At 46.1% G+C, this 16,659-nt stretch overlaps 1 protein-coding gene across 4 annotated transcripts in view; it reads right to left on the reverse strand.

The window, feature by feature from the left end:
• Positions 1-12,973, reverse strand: part of ABLIM3 (actin binding LIM protein family member 3) — a 231,599-nt gene extending 218,626 nt beyond the window's left edge. For 2 of the 4 annotated variants that reach the window (XM_073575206.1, XM_073575204.1), the window contains exon 1: positions 12,511-12,972. In XM_073575206.1, the coding sequence (XP_073431307.1) occupies positions 12,511-12,523 (13 nt within the window). In that variant the 5' untranslated portion in view covers positions 12,524-12,972. Of the gene's footprint in view, positions 1-12,510 lie in introns of all 4 variants that reach the window. The other 2 variants (XM_073575207.1, XM_073575205.1) reach the window with 2 other exon arrangements.
• Between the last annotated feature and the right edge of the window lie 3,686 nt (positions 12,974-16,659).

Raw genomic sequence — 16,659 nt, forward strand, 5'->3', positions numbered from 1 at the left:
TTACTTCCAGAGTGAACACAGTATATCTTTAAAGGGGTTATTCCACCAAAATTAATTTATGTCCTTAATGATGGCTGGAGCCCAAGAACCTCTGGAGTCCAAGAACCCCTGATGCTGAGATCAAGGCTCTGGAGCCCAAGGACCCCTGATACTGAGATTAAGGCTCTGGAGCCCAAGAAACCCTGAAGCTGAGATAAAGGCTCTGGAGCCCAAGAACTCCTGATGCTGAGATCAAGATTCTGGAGCCCTAGAATTCCTGATACTAAGATCTAGGCTATGGAGCCCAAGAACCCCAGATGCCAAGATCAATGTTCTGGAGCCCAAGAACCCCTGATGCCAAGATTAAGGTTCTGGAACCTAAGAACCCATGATGCCGAGATCAAGGTTCTGGAGCCGAAGAACCCCTGATGCCAAGATCAAGGCTCTAAAAACCAAGAATCCCTGATGCTGAGATCAAGGCTCTGGAGCCCAAAAACCCCTGATGCTGAGATCTCCGCTTTGAATGGAGCAGAATGTGTACATACTCAATCTGCATTCCATTGATGGCCTATGGGAGTGGCGGAGAAAGTTGAGCAATTGCCTATTTCTGGTAGTCACATAGACAATTTTTTTTCGGGTCTTTGGATAGGGGATAACTTAATACTTTGAGAATAAACCTTTAAAAGGAGTAACTGTAATTTTTTTATTTTTTCTTTTGCAATAAATAGTAGTCGCAGTGATTTTTAAACATTTTTTCAATACACACCATTGCCTTTTTTTGAAATTCACGGACACTCCGCAAAAAACAAGTGCTTTTTCTGCCATTCGTAGTCTTGATGAGAAAAACAATATTAGTAATTTTTTTCTTAAAAAAAAATAAAAGTGTGTACTGCAGATGGGCTGACATGAGCAGCGAACACTTTTTAAGGTATGTGCACACAACTTCTTCTAGATACGTGCTAGCCCACCAAGTTTTTCAGGAAGAAGATGCCTTAGGACATGTCGACATCTTTTGCTCTGAAGCATCTTTTTGGCCATTTCCTGAGCATTTTTTTGGACATCTTTAGAATAATCAGGTCACTTCTTTTAACTGCTTTGTGTCTTTAGAAACCTGAAGCAGTTTTAAAAAGCTCAAAACACTGAACAGATGCGCAGCAAGACGTTTTTAGAAAGGCATATGTTCATTCTTTTTAGTGTTTATTTAGCACTTTTTCAGGGGGGTTATAAAGCAAACCTGCCTAAAAAAAGATGTTCTGTGCACATACCACAACAGCCAAAATCAGACTGACAAGCTGGGACTCAGTTGGGCCACAAAAGGAAAGAGAGGAGCTGTAGTCACAATTCTACCGCTACATCAGGTCTTACAATCCAGTCACAAACTGAGCTACAGTCACTATTCCGCTTTTACATTGTGTCTTATTCTCCTGGGACAAATGGTGCTGCAGCTACTATTCTGCTGTTACATTTGGTCTTATACTTCAGTCACATCAAGCATTCATATCAAATCAATGAGAAACATGATGCGCTCCGCTGCTGTAGGACTAAGCTATGAACCAGGACTGTCACTCAAAGAAGAGTGCCTGCCCCCCAGTAACAAGGAAGTGAGGAGACTGTATAGCTGTGTGCTGCTCAACACACATATGGAGAACAACTGTTTAAGAGGATATTTAATCACAGATTTATTATACGTTTTACTATTCGGGAATTCTCTGTTTTGAGTCCAAAGGGAACCTATAACTCATGGCTGGTCAAAAGACCATTCAATGTGAAGGAGCTGGCGTTTAACAAACCTTAAACACAGACTATATCCAATTAGACAATTGATCAAAATAAATCTTCTAAAATAATTCTCCAATATAAAGTTGCACCTGATTTGCCATGACTATCCATGACTGACTATCTGCCTCTGACTTCTCCATACAATCTATTTCACTATATTCAGCTCTTGGTAGCTTGCGAGTCACATCTGCAGGACATTTAAGGGCACTGTAGTGTGAGATAGCTTAGAAAGAGCCCGATATTACATCATATGGCTACGGTCCTGATATCTATCTCCTCAGTGACTATTTATAACCTATTTCAATCCTTCAAGGGTACGACTGGGCAGATAACCAAGCAAAGTGGAGGGGGCTATACAGAAATGGAGAGCTGGGTTCAGTGGCTTTGGAATTAGCTTATGCAGATATTTTCATTCGGGCGCTAAGCCTGGAGCTGCCAGTGTCGTCAAAGCAGCCGAAATTCATCGAGACGGGAGATATTGTGACAAGGCCTAGAGATCAGAAGCATGGAAGGGCCGTCAGCGTATGGACATGGACCAGAGTCTGGCTGCTGAGCACATAGTAACAGGAAGATGCCATCTGCTCCCTCCATCTCTTCTGCTGTCTGAGTTGGTCGGATGCTCAATGCATTGAAGCACATGTATATAACACATATGTCTCCCATGGAAATATACTCGATGAGAACTGTTCACCAACGATAGATTACATCTACACTTGTCAGAACATCTTGGATCCTACACATGTAACGTTTGACGTCCTATAGGGGTTTTCTACATCTGGCCCACTCCTAGGTGCACACAATAGCCTTTTGTATGATAGATCATACGGAATAGTTATCCCACTCAACTCTGCGCACACACATAGCTCCATTTCAACTACATTCCTGAGATTTTATCTGGTGCTTGCTCCTCTGCAAACTTCACAACTTCACAATAGATTAACACAAGCCACTGACATGGAAGAAAAAGAGAGCAGAGATGTTATGATATGGTTGTGATAATGTGATAGCAAGATGATTGTGGTAGGTCATACCAAGGGGAGCTATCTAAACTGAGACATGAGAACATGTGGTCCCGGGAAAAGCCGAACCCAAGATGGGAGATGCAGATCTTCAAAGCAGTGTAGTATTATTTAATCCCAAGAAGTATTATTTTAAAGATATCTCTTGCTGACATCACATGTAGTGTTACTTTAAATAGCATGTTTCAGCAAAGCCTTATAAAATAACCAAGGATTTTTTAATCATCTACTGTACAAAATGAAACATTTGTTACTACAAATCCTTGTGAGATATTTAGCACTTCATATTTAGAATGGTGGCAAATTACAGCATGAAATCCCTTAGGTGCGTAAAACCTTCAGAGACAAAGCCCAGACATCTAATAGAGCTGGAAGTATCTGGGGGTGGGGCGGGGGGTTAGTGAAACAATAACATATTGTCTCATCCATGTTACACTCCGTATCATTGATCACGCTAAATCAAGAAAGAAAAGATGTGGAATTATGAAAAGCACAGATTGATTGTCAGTTTAATGATACGCAAATGCCGAAAAAATGAAAGCAAAATTTCAGAGCATCAAGTATGAATGCCATGCACATAAATTCACACAATTACATGTCTTGGCTGCTACCAATGAGGTTATTAACAGTTGTCTGTGGAATGTTCTGCCAAGTGAAGGCTTAGCCATGCAAATCGTCAAGATCCGCTGCTGGCAGCGCTCTTTGCTATTGCCAACCAATAACGTCCAAGATGTGTTCAATGGTAGACAAGTCCACAGAAGCTGCAAACCATGGTAGCCCACACAGGCTGCTCACAGTAGCACAAGCAATCCGATGTTGTTAGGTTAATAAATGGCTCACGGAACACTTTGAAGAAATTCCATGACCAAATCAATGTAATGCCGCGCAGTTGGATACCTGGAGTGAAGATTAATCCGGTCCATTTACAGAACTTTCTGACACCATAATCTAGGGAAGTAGGACTGGTGCAATGATCTATACTGACGGCCTCTTCATGGCATTGCTCGTGTCATCTCCAGACCAATCTTTGGTTCTTATTGCGTCCAGGACTATAGCGGGACTCATCACTGAAGAGCAAAGGGTTCCAATCCAGCCTCCATTGCTCAATTTCAGTCACCAGTTTCCATCTGGAGACCATGAAGAGGCCTTCACGAGGGAACGTTACATTCCATATGGCACTCTTGCTCAATACTGAATAAATTGAGACGCTATGAAAATTGTGTTTCCATTTTTTTTCATCATTTGCATATCATTAACATGTATATCGATCCAGTGATTGCCATAATATCATGACGTTTTCATCTCGGTCTTGCAATCTCAATGTTGAGGAGTGCATAACATTTTATAGAAATAACAGTTACATCCAGATATAGCAGATTATAATTTTGGATTGCGCTTTCCTGAATAATGACTAGGGATCTAGCTCTCTCTAGGTTGGCGTTAGAGTAGTTGTGTAGTCAGAGCAAAAAATATAACAATTAGGCAGGTTATTGAGGTGAAAATGGTCGTTAAGCCTGGATGAAACCTTTGACACTGACAATTCTAGACCACAGGACACTGAGAGGTCAAATAATCATTGAACATCTGCTTCACTGGCTCAGGAACCTAAAAAAACACCAAGATTACATACAAGTAGAGGTCTAACAACATGTGTGTTTGGCCATAAACCAGTAAATAGTGACAAGTCTGGGTCAACATGCTGGTACAACCTCTCCAGCTACTCCAAATAGCTACTATAAACATTGTGTGTATTTTGTTACAGCCTTTCACCCATTAACTGTATAATCTATACCTATTGAGAGTGTTTTACTGCAAGGACATCTAGTCAGGATACTCATCAAGGACACATACATAATGCACAAGGCAGAACTGGACTGCCTCTCGGCAAGTTGTGTCCAAAAACACAAAATGACAAATAATAATAATAGAATTCATGATAAAGAGTCATTTTCTAGTTTCCGGCCAAATATTATTAACAATTAGAATATAGATGAACACACCCATCTTTCAGAATGACTAGAGACAATGACCCAAAACATACAGCCAAGGCAATAAAGGAGTGGCTCAAAAAGAAGCATATTAAGGTCATGGAGAGGCCTAGCCAGTCTCCAGGCCCTAATCCCATAGAAAACTTATGGAGGGAGATGAAACTCCGAGTTGCCAAGCGACAGCCTCAAAATCTTAATGATTTAGAGATGATCTGCAAAGAGGAGTGGACCAAAATTCCTCCTGACGTGTGCGCAAACCTCATCATCAACTACAAAAAAGTCTGACTGCTGTGCTTGGCAAAAAGGGTTTTGCCACCAAGTATTAAGCCTTGTTTGCCAGAGGGACTGTGACGAAAGCGCACCCTGTGCTACCAATATGTCCCAATCCCACCACTGACACGGGTATGTCAGCGGACGGAGGGATGCGACGCACTGCCGGCACACGGCTATCACAGGCACAGTGGGGGCTTATCTTAGTTTTCCCGCCACTGGTACCATGTGACAAAAATATACAGCAAGCTAATCATGCTCTAACAATTTACCGCAGGGGAGTTATTTTGGATCCCCAACCACTAACAACCTTCCAAGAACTGCGGGGATATATGGATATCCCACCTTCTCAGTTCCACTTTGGAACTCGCAGCTCTCCGGTGCCCCCCCTTATCCTCAGGTCAGTCAGGGAACTGCACCTAGGATAACTAGTCGCCGGATGGGCTGCTTGTTGTGCAAGAGCAATTAGACTACTGCAGTAAGGGAATTACCAATGTTTTGGCCACAGCCACTCATTCAGCATGTAAGACCCTTCCGTCCTGCCAACTAGCCCAACCAACCGAACACACCACGCTGCCAACAGCCATGATTCGCTTAATCAAAGAATTAATTAAGAGGGTCCATGGCAAACCCCTAAATTAGTAGCGATTATCTAAAAAAGGCGCATGGTTTGTTCTTAGAGCATGAAGACAGACTGATAATTTTATCATTTATTCCCAAAAGGTGGGTAGTGATTACATAGATAAAAGTTGTTACAAAGTTGAGACATTAAATATGTACAAGGCAAATATCAAAATAACAGGGATGAAAACAGAAATTACACTTACAGTTGCTTATGGTTCTTTAGGCAACCCATGTGGGGAAAGAAGGGGGAGCCACACATCCCCAGACATCTGCAGGTCTTTTCAGCATCAAAACTCCAGCTTAACTGAGGAATTTCAAGGAAGGGATATCTTATTGCCTAGGGTCGATTACATCACGAAAGTGGCAGTCTGCAGAAGTTCAGCCCCCCTTTCTCCAAGTTGCTATTTAACTAAAAAACTTATAATAACCATATCTAAACGAGGGAAGCTCGTATAAGCACACCGATGGTCTCATTTTTCTCAATTTATCGAATCCAATAAAACAACATCAAACATGCCATAATCAAGACACTCCATTTGGGAGCAATCCATATCTCAGTTTTTGGAGGGGTTAGAACCGTGAAAATTAGGGGTTAGAAAGCTGGTTTCGTTGCCTACGCAGAGATGTGATTATTATATCTCTGGGGTGTATGGTTTTTGCGATATGACTTGTTTTAATACTTCCCATAGCTGAATTCAAGCCCCTGGTTTTAAACAAAGACATGCTCTCCACTCAGCTTAATTAACATTCCTAGCTTCACAGGAAATGGCCGGTGTCCTGTTTCAGATGCAGGCAGACCAGCACACACACACAGCTGCTAAGGAGGGAGAAACAAAAGGAGGGGGGCTGCAGCTGTATGGCAAGCAGTTTTCTCATAGAATGGAAAATCCTGGAAGGTTCCAGCAGAATCATGCCTTACAGTACATTACAGGGACCAAATACTTATTTCTCACTGCAAAATGCAAATAAATTTATATAATTTATACAATGTGATTTTCTGCAAACTTACAAAATCAGCAAGGGATCAGGTTCTTATTTCCTTCACTGTAAGGCTATGTGCCCACGTTGCAGAAATGCTGCGGAATTGTCCGCAGCATTTCCGCAACTCCCCGCCGCGGGTAAAACACATGCGGAATTCTCATGCGTTTTCCCGCAAAACACAAGCATTTTTAGCTTGCAGAATGCTAGCGCCTTTCCAAGCGATTTGAAGCATCGCTTGGAAAAGTGATTGACAGGTTGTTCACACTTCTCAAGCATAGTGCTTGACAAGTGTGACCAACTTTTTACTACTGATGCTGCCTATGTAGCATCAATAGTAAAAGATAGAATGTTAAAAATAATAATAAAAAAAAAAAATAGGGATATACTTACCCTCTGTCGGACCCCGGAGTCCTCCCGATTCTCAGCGGCGCTGCCGGCAACTTCCGTTCCCAAGGACGACGTCATCTGGGGTGATTCTCGTAATGCATCCCTGGGAACGGAAGTTGCTGGCAGCGCCGTGTGCACCGCTGAGGACTCCGGGGGCCGACAGAGGGTAAGAATATCCCTATTTTTTATTTTAATTCTATTTTTTACAGGAATATGGTACCCAGGGCATGGAGGAGAGTCTCCTCTCCTCCAGACCCTGAGTACTATCCGCACATGAAGCGCTCACTTTATGCATGGTGGGCATAGCCACATGCGTAAAGTGAGCGTTTCAAAGCAATCCTATGTCGGCGGAATCGCCGCGATTCCGCAGAAATAATGGACATGCTGCGGATTTTACAGCTATGTGATTCCGCAGTGGAAAAATCTGCAGCATTGGCACAGTAACTGCGGAATCCCATAGGATTGCATTTTTTAAGCCTTTCCGCAGCGGCAAAAACGCGGCGGGAACGCTTAAAAAATGCAACGTTAGCTCACAGCCTCACTTGAAATTTACTGATTTAATTCCATTTTCATCCTGGCTTAGGAGTCTAGTGAGCAGTCCTACTCAATGATTGACAGCTATCTGTGTATGCAGTAAACCATTGGAAGAGATCACCTATACTCTACACTACTCTATAAACTCTATAAAAATAATCCTATCAATATAACTATACAAAGCAAGCTGAATTCACATGGGTTGAGTTGGGTTCACATCAGGTACCAGTGGAATAAACACTATTAGTAACACTTTTATCCAAACACAATTTCCTACGCTTTTGGGTCAACAGAAGTCTTCTAATTCCCTTTACAACTATTAGAACATACACACTGGCCTATTCTTGATGCTATTCTGAACAACGTTTTCAATTCAGATAAGACAATAAAACACCACTGTGAATACCAAACTATATTCGAGAATCTAGGACAATGGCAAACAGCTACATAATTCATCGTACGCCTTGCCTGCCAAGGAATTTTGTGCACTGAATGACACAATTAAGCTTACTGTCTCATCATTTGCTCGTAATTAAATATGCAACAGCATCAACAGTAATTGGTACTTGATGACCAGATATGCCATAGGTCACAAACAAGTAACAGATAATGGCATACAAACTTCTTGCTGGGAGAAAAGGAGCAATCATTGGCTGATCGCTTTCTTCTGTTGGAGTTTTTCCTATGCCGTTGAGAATCAGGATGGCTCCTCTAGGGTTCTGTAACAAAGCTTAGCGTAACTGTTTTCCCCTACGGGATGTAGAGCACATACCCAATGGACATCACAGTTCCTTTCCTATCATTCCTATCAGACCTTATCACCTGACTAACCTCTTGTTCATTCTGAAGACACTCCCTTAATTTGCTGAGGTCCACTGACCTGAAATATATTACACCAGAACATGGAAAAATTCTTCCACATCAAGAACAATGACAACCAAAGAAGGTGGGCCAAACAAATCCCCAGAACCTGGTAATCCATGCAAGTGAAAAACTGACATTGGTGTTTGTGTTCTAGTTTTCATGTTTCCATTTGCACTGTTAGGTGGCTAAAAAGGATCAAGTTGACCAATAAAGTACTGCTCTTAGAGATATGACCATAAGTGGTCTACTTGGAAAAATTGTGGCCAAAAAGCCATACTTTTAACATGGAAACAAGGTCAAGTGACTAAACAAAGGAACTGGGCTGCAGAAAATATAAGAACTTGGGTGCATAAACCATAGGAACTGTGGTGCAGAAAAATGGCATTGGGTGCTTTGACTGATGAGTCAAACTATGAAATATTTGGCTGTAACAGTATGCAGTATGTTCACTAAAGGGTTGGAGAATAGCACAATAATGATTGCCTGCAGGCAACAGTGAAGCATGGTGGAAGTTCCTTGCAAGTTTGGGGTCGCATTTCAGTTAATGGATTTGGTCAGGATTAATGATGTCCTCAACACTTTGAATTACAGGTCGATCCTTATCCATCATGTAATGAGACATCTGATTAATTCAAAATGTATTCTGCATCAAGAACAACCCCAAAGGTACATCCAGTGTCATTAAGAATTACCATACGTTCAGTGTCTAGAAGAACAAGGAGTCCTGGAAGTGATGATATGACCCCAAAGAGCTCTGATCTAAGCAACATCATTGAGTCTGCCTGGAATTACATGAAGAGGCAGTAGCTAATGCCACACAAAATCTGTGGTTAGTTCCCCATGATGTTTCAAACAACCTCCAGGCAGAGTTCCTTCAAAAAGTGAGAGCAAGTGTACCTAAGAGAATGGATGTTTTGATGCTGTTTTGAAGCCAAATATTGATTTGACTTAGATTTCTATTTTGTTCATTCAGTTTGCATTTTGTTAGTTAATAAAAATAAAACAATTAAATGGGTTGTCCTTTACACAGACAAACTATTCTCAATCCCTTTGTTTCCCCTTTGTAAAATTATAACACCTATACGCACCTCCAGTGCCGGAGTCATTACAGCGGTGTTGCACAGGCTCTCCCGGGGATCACATGACATTATTATGTCACATGATCCCCACAGCCAATCAGCGCTGGTTTAATTCTCCCCGTCTACGGATAAATCACATACACCCCGAGGAAGTGCAAGAGCAGTAGCTGATTGGCCTCAAGGATTGTGTGACGTAACAATGTCACGGGATCCCTGGGAAAGTTTGTGTCGTGGGATCCCTGGGAGATTCTGTCACGGGATCCCCGGGAGCGCCTGTGTCACGGGATCCTCGGGAGAGCCTGTGTCACGGTAGAGCCAGTACTGATACTGCTGGAACAAAGGTGATTTTAAGCGCTATTATTTTACAAGGGAGAAACACAGGGATTGAGACAGGGTTGTCCAAGCAGTGTACAACCCCTTTAACATTTCTATCTTTTAAAGCATAAACACTTTGCGGCATTTGCTCCACACCTGACTAACCCTTCTGTGCAGTAATTTATATATATATACTGTATATACACATAAATATATACATATATATATATTTACACGAGACTGAATTTCATACAAAATATATATTTTAGATATATATTATACTTCATCTTTACAATTCAACTTTACACTTTACTTTCTGCGTCAGGAATATGAGTGATCAATAAAGAATGACAGCAATGTAGGTGGTGGTGACATTGACCTGTCCTTACTGCATTCCTGTATGGAGACACAGCTCAGCTCAGAGGAATGCAGTGGACATCTTACCGGTCTGACAGGTGGACTTGTCAATACAAAAATCATCTGATAACCAGCTATTACGTAGGCAAGGTGTAACAGGTTATTATTATTAATAAGTTTCACAACAAGCAGTCCTACAAGAATATATTTATGTCACATTATATAACCTAAATGAGTTCCTGTGTTTTAGACAAAGGACACTTACGGACTGTCACCGCTGTGTTCTATCTCACATTCATCTTCCTGTAGCTCCTATCACAGACATCTGAAGTCTAGCCACAATGGCCAACTATGTGTGACCATACACCAATTCTTCCTAAATACTGACACTTTTACAATTGGGGAGGCAATCTGATTACTGGGGGCAGCAGGGAAGCAAGCATTATACCTATTATACCACACCCTCAAACCTCCACATGAGGATTTTACAAAGTTCTATTCTGAAAAAACCCTGTCGTTTTTCAATGGTAACATCGGGTATCATTGCCATGCCGCAGGTCAGCACCATATTAATATTGTTAGAACTGGTAAAATACCATTAAGTACCAATGCTAAGTAGCAAACGTCCTTCACAAGCTGATCACGGGGAAGGATGGAGGTGCTGGGGGCTTACTGCTGGCCAAGTCCCACCCATGAGGAGCTGGGGGCTTACTGCTGGCAGAGTCCTGCCCATGAGGAGCTGGGGGCTTACTGCTGGCAGAGTCCCGCCCATGAGGAGCCTGCTGATGCTGTATGTGCTGCTACAGGCAAAGGAAGCCAAGATGGGGCACCTATTAATATTCCCAATAGCTTCTGTTTCCATTGTTTTCCTGATAGTCCTTGCTGTTCTCAACTCCAGCTGACTTGGGAGTTGGAAGCAATTCTTTACAAGCCGGCAATTTGTTATCATTGATGTCACCAAGGCAGATCAGTGTTTAGCACAGCGGTGTGCGCACCGGGGTCTCATGGCGGCACTCTCTGCCCATCACTGAGCGGTTAGACATTGGTGCATGGAGCCAGGCTCGCAGATACCATGCTCCACCGGGCGCACTACAGAGCTCAGCCCAACCTCAGTAGCACCACAACCAAGACCAGTTCATTCCCTAAAACAGCACCACATGATAAAGGAAGCACGGCTCTATCATCACAAACCTGAGAGTAACCCATTATTAACATACGACCGGATCATTTACCATCCTGAACACAATCCAGTCAACGCCAAGGATTCGAAAATCCTTTCTGGGCTACACGGGTGAGAGGAGTCTCCTACAGGACAGCATGGTGCGTCAGGGAAAGGCATCAGAGGACTGGACAATCATGGAGAAGTGGACAGAGAGAACATAGGTATGACAGAGATAGATATAGAATAGATAGATAATAGATAGATAGAGATAGATAGAGATAGATAGATAGATAGATACATAGATACATAGATATGGGATAGATAGATAGATAGATATAGACAGAGAGATAGAGATAGATGATAGGATAGATGGATAGATATATAGATAGATAGATAGATAGATAGATAGATAGGGGATAGATAGAGATAGATAGATAGATAGATAGATAGATAGATATGGGATAGATAGATAGATAGATAGATAGATAGATAGATAGATAGATAGATAGATAGATAGGGGATAGATATAGATAGATAGATAGATAGATAGATAGATAGATAGATAGATAGATAGATAGATAGATATGGGATAGATAGATAGATAGATAGGGGATAGATATAGATAGATAGATAGATAGAGAGATAGATAGATGGATAGATAGATAGATATGTGATAGATAGATAGAGAGATAGATAGATAGATAGATAGATATGGGATAGATAGATAGATAGATAGATAGATAGATAGATAGGGGATAGATATAGATAGATAGATAGATAGATAGATAGAGAGATAGATAGATAGATGGATAGATAGATAGATATGTGATAGATAGATAGAGAGATAGATAGATAGATAGATAGATAGATGGATATGGATATCTTGCTCCTTGATGTTACATTGGTCGTATATCTGAAATGTAAAAGTTGTTCCGTGCCCAGAACAAGGCCGCCCTTATCAGATCCCTAATCCAGCATATATACAGTTAATCATCCACTCTAGACAGTGACACTAGATAGTCCAGTGCCGAGGACCAATGATGTCATGCTTCATACCGGTGACAGAGTTGGTTGTATAGGAAGAGCTATATTCCAATGAGAGGAGCCCTCACTAATGCTGAGCCCTGAGGGCACACTGCCCCGCACGGCTGACGGCAGTGCCAGGTACTTACAGTTGGTGCTCATGATGCCAGTCTCTGGGTGTCAGTGGACGCTCTGCTTGTGGTGCTGATTCCGGCCGTGTCCGCCGCCTAGAAGCTTCCCATGCCGGCAGCCATCCCCGGGCACGGTGCAGCCACCTCTGCTCTCAGGTAGACAGAGGCTGGAGGAGAGGGCAGAGTGCCAGCAGGGACAATGCTGAAGGGAGGTGATGAGCCTGCAGCCACACACCGACTGTCACCAGAGCTCAGGAGCGTGGCGCTCTCCCAGCACTCGGGGGTGTGGACTGTGGAGACAGAGGGGGAGGCAGATCCGCGGCCCACACCTGACTGCTCTGATCCCTGCCGTGTGCAGCCGCTCTCTGTTGTCCGCTGGTGGCAGGCAGTCTAGGCTCTTATCACTGGGGATCCTCCGGGACATTCCCATGACAGGATCACGGCGACCGGGGGCTGCGATTACCGGCATGAACTGAGCCGGATAGTGTGTGGTCTGCTGCCACCTGCTGGTCACACCGGATGGCGGCATCAAAGAGAGCAGCGCTGTCTGGGCTGCACATGGTCCTGGGCAGTGAGGTAATGCTCAGCGGCGTTGTGCCATACAGTGCCAAGAATGTGCCATACAGTGACAAGGCTGTGCCATACAGTGCCAAGGCTGTGCCCCTGCCCAGGCTGTGCCATACACTGTTAAGTCTGTCCCCCTGCCCAGGCTGTGCCATACAGTGCCAAGGCTGTGCCCCTGCCCAGGCTGTGCCATACACTGTTAAGTCTGTGCCCCTGCCCAGGCTGTGCCATACAGTGACAAGACTGTGCCCCTGCCCAGGCTGTGCCATACAATGCCAAGGCTGTGCTCCTGCCCAGGCTGTGCCATACAGTGACAAGAATGTGCCCCTGCCCAGGCTGTGCCATACACTGTTAAGTCTGTGCCCCTGCCCAGGCTGTGCCATACAATGCCAAGGCTGTGCTCCTGCCCAGGCTGTGCCATACAGTGACAAGAATGTGCCCCTGCCCAGGCTGTGCCATACAATGCCAAGGCTGTGCTCCTGCCCAGGCTGTGCCATACAGTGACAAGAATGTGCCCCTGCCCAGGCTGTGCCATACACTGTTAAGTCTGTGCCCCTGCCCAGGCTGTGCCATACAGTGCCAAGGCTGTGCCCCTGTCCAGGCTGTGCCATACACTGTTAAGTCTGTGCTCCTGCCCAGGCTGTGCCATACAGTGCCAAGGCTGTGCCCCTGCCCAGGCTACGACATGCAGTGCCAAGGCTTTGCCCTTGCCCAGGCTGTGCCATACAGTGCCAAGGCTGTGCCCCTGCCCAGGCTGTGCCATACACTGTTAAGTCTGTGCCCCTGCCCAGGCTGTGCCATACAGTGCCAAGGCTGTGCCCCTGTCCAGGCTGTGCCATACACTGTTAAGTCTGTGCTCCTGCCCAGGCTGTGCCATACAGTGCCAAGGCTGTGCCCCTGCCCAGGCTACGACATGCAGTGCCAAGGCTTTGCCCTTGCCCAGGCTGTGCCATACAGTGCCAAGGCTGTGCCCCTGCCCAGGCTGTGCCATGCAGTGCCAAGGCTTTGCCCTTGCCCAGGCTGTGCCATACAGTGTCAAGGCTGTGCCCCTGCCCAGGCTGTGCCATACACTGTTAACTCTGTGCTCCTGCCCAGGCTGTGCCATACAGTGCCAAGGCTGTGCCCCTGCCCAGGCTACGACATGCAGTGCCAAGGCTTTGCCCTTGCCCAGGCTGTGCCATACAGGGCCAAGGCTGTGCCCCTGTCCAGGCTGTGCCATACAGTGTTAAGTCTGTGCCCCTGCCCAGGCTGTGCCATACAGTGCCAAGGCTGTGCTCCTGCCCAGGCTGTGCCATACAGTGCCAAGGCTGTGCCCCTGCCCAGGCTGTGCCATACACTGTTAAGTCTGTGCCCCTGCCCAGGCTGTGCCATACAGTGCCAAGGCTGTGCCCCTGTCCAGGCTGTGCCATACACTGTTAAGTCTGTGCTCCTGCCTAGGCTGTGCCATACAGTGCCAAGGCTGTGCCCCTGCCCAGGCTACGACATGCAGTGCCAAGGCTTTGCCCTTGCCCAGGCTGTGCCATACAGTGCCAAGGCTGTGCCCCTGCCCAGGCTGTGCCATACACTGTTAAGTCTGTGCCCCTGCCCAGGCTGTGCCATACAGTGCCAAGGCTGTGCCCCTGTCCAGGCTGTGCCATACACTGTTAAGTCTGTGCTCCTGCCCAGGCTGTGCCATACAGTGCCAAGGCTGTGCCCCTGCCCAGGCTACGACATGCAGTGCCAAGGCTTTGCCCTTGCCCAGGCTGTGCCATACAGTGCCAAGGCTGTGCCCCTGCCCAGGCTGTGCCATGCAGTGCCAAGGCTTTGCCCTTGCCCAGGCTGTGCCATACAGTGCCAAGGCTGTGCCCCTGCCCAGGCTACGACATGCAGTGCCAAGGCTTTGCCCTTGCCCAGGCTGTGCCATATAGGGCCAAGGCTGTGCCCCTGTCCAGGCTGTGCCATACAGTGTTAAGTCTGTGCCCCTGCCCAGGCTGTGCCATACAGTGCCAAGGCTTTGCCCTTGCCCAGGCTACGACATGCAGTGCCAAGGCTTTGCCCTTGCCCAGGCTGTGCCATACAGTGCCAAGGCTGTGCCCCTGTCCAGGCTGTGCCATACAGTGTTAAGACTGTGACCCTGCCCAGGCTGTGCCATACAGTGCCAAGGCTGTGCTCCTGCCCAGGCTGTGCCATACAGTGCCAAGGCTGTGCCCCTGCCCAGGCTGTGCCATACACTTAAGTCTGTGCCCCTGCCCAGGCTGTGCCATACAGTGCCAAGGCTGTGCCCCTGTCCAGGCTGTGCCATACACTGTTAAGTCTGTGCTCCTGCCCAGGCTGTGCCATACAGTGCCAAGGCTTTGCCCCTGCCCAGGCTATGACATGCAGTGCCAAGGCTTTGCCCTTGCCCAGGCTGTGCCATACAGTGCCAAGGCTGTGCCCCTGCCCAGGCTGTGCCATGCAGTGCTAAGGCTTTGCCCTTGCCCAGGCTGTGCCATACAGTGCCAAGGCTGTGCCCCTGCCCAGGCTGTGCCATACACTGTTAACTCTGTGCTCCTGCCCAGGCTGTGCCATACAGTGCCAAGGCTGTGCCCCTGCCCAGGCTACGACATGCAGTGCCAAGGCTTTGCCCTTGCCCAGGCTGTGCCATACAGGGCCAAGGCTGTGCCCCTGTCCAGGCTGTGCCATACAGTGTTAAGTCTGTGCCCCTGCCCAGGCTGTGCCATACAGTGCCAAGGCTTTGCCCTTGCCCAGGCTACGACATGCAGTGCCAAGGCTTTGCCCTTGCCCAGGCTGTGCCATACAGTGCCAAGGCTGTGCCCCTGTCCAGGCTGTGCCATACAGTGTTAAGACTGTGCCCCTGCCCAGGCTGTGCCATACAGTGCCAAGGCTGTGCTCCTGCCCAGGCTGTGCCATACAGTGCCAAGGCTGTGCTCCTGCCCAGGCTATGCCATACAATGCCAAGGCTGTGCCCCTGCCCAGGCTGTGCCATGCAGTGTCAAATCTGTGCCCCTGCCCAGGTTGTGCCATACAGTGCCAAGGCTGCGCTGTACAGTGCCCAGGCTATGCCCACTGTATGAATCCTCTATAAACATTGCTTCTTATACTTGTCATATTTACATTTTTTGTTGCAGTTTTCAGTTTTGCTTTTCTTCTTAAATGGGCTGTCTGGTGACAAACAGTTATCATCTGGGGATAACTTACTGATCCGTGGTGCCCATTTGTGGGGCATGCGCATTACCAGCAGAGCGGGAAATGTTATCTTGGACGGAGAACATTTATCCCCATTACAAATTGGTGCAGGAGATCAGACTCCCAAACGCTGCGCCACTCCCCAGAAATAGCCCCCCCGCAGCACTCAGCTAGGAGCGGTGGTCGAGTAGGAGCAATGACACAGTATTCTGTAACGGATGAAAATGTCCCGGAATTGAATTTTCCTTGTATTTTACAAAAACAGACTTAGTAAATTGCACCTGACAAACCCAGCAAAATGGCTGCCAACTGCGACCGCCATTTTGGTGCAATGTTAGCCAGGCAAACCGTTACATAAAATGATCCCTCCACCCGCCACCGCTGTAGCCCACCATTCGGTCCACTACTGTATATCTGTCCTTCTCCACTTTCTGTATC

The sequence above is a fragment of the Dendrobates tinctorius genome, unplaced genomic scaffold (genome assembly GCF_039654945.1).
Source record: "Dendrobates tinctorius isolate UK_male_01 unplaced genomic scaffold, ASM3965494v1 ptg000043l, whole genome shotgun sequence".
Taxonomy (NCBI): domain Eukaryota; kingdom Metazoa; phylum Chordata; class Amphibia; order Anura; family Dendrobatidae; genus Dendrobates; species Dendrobates tinctorius.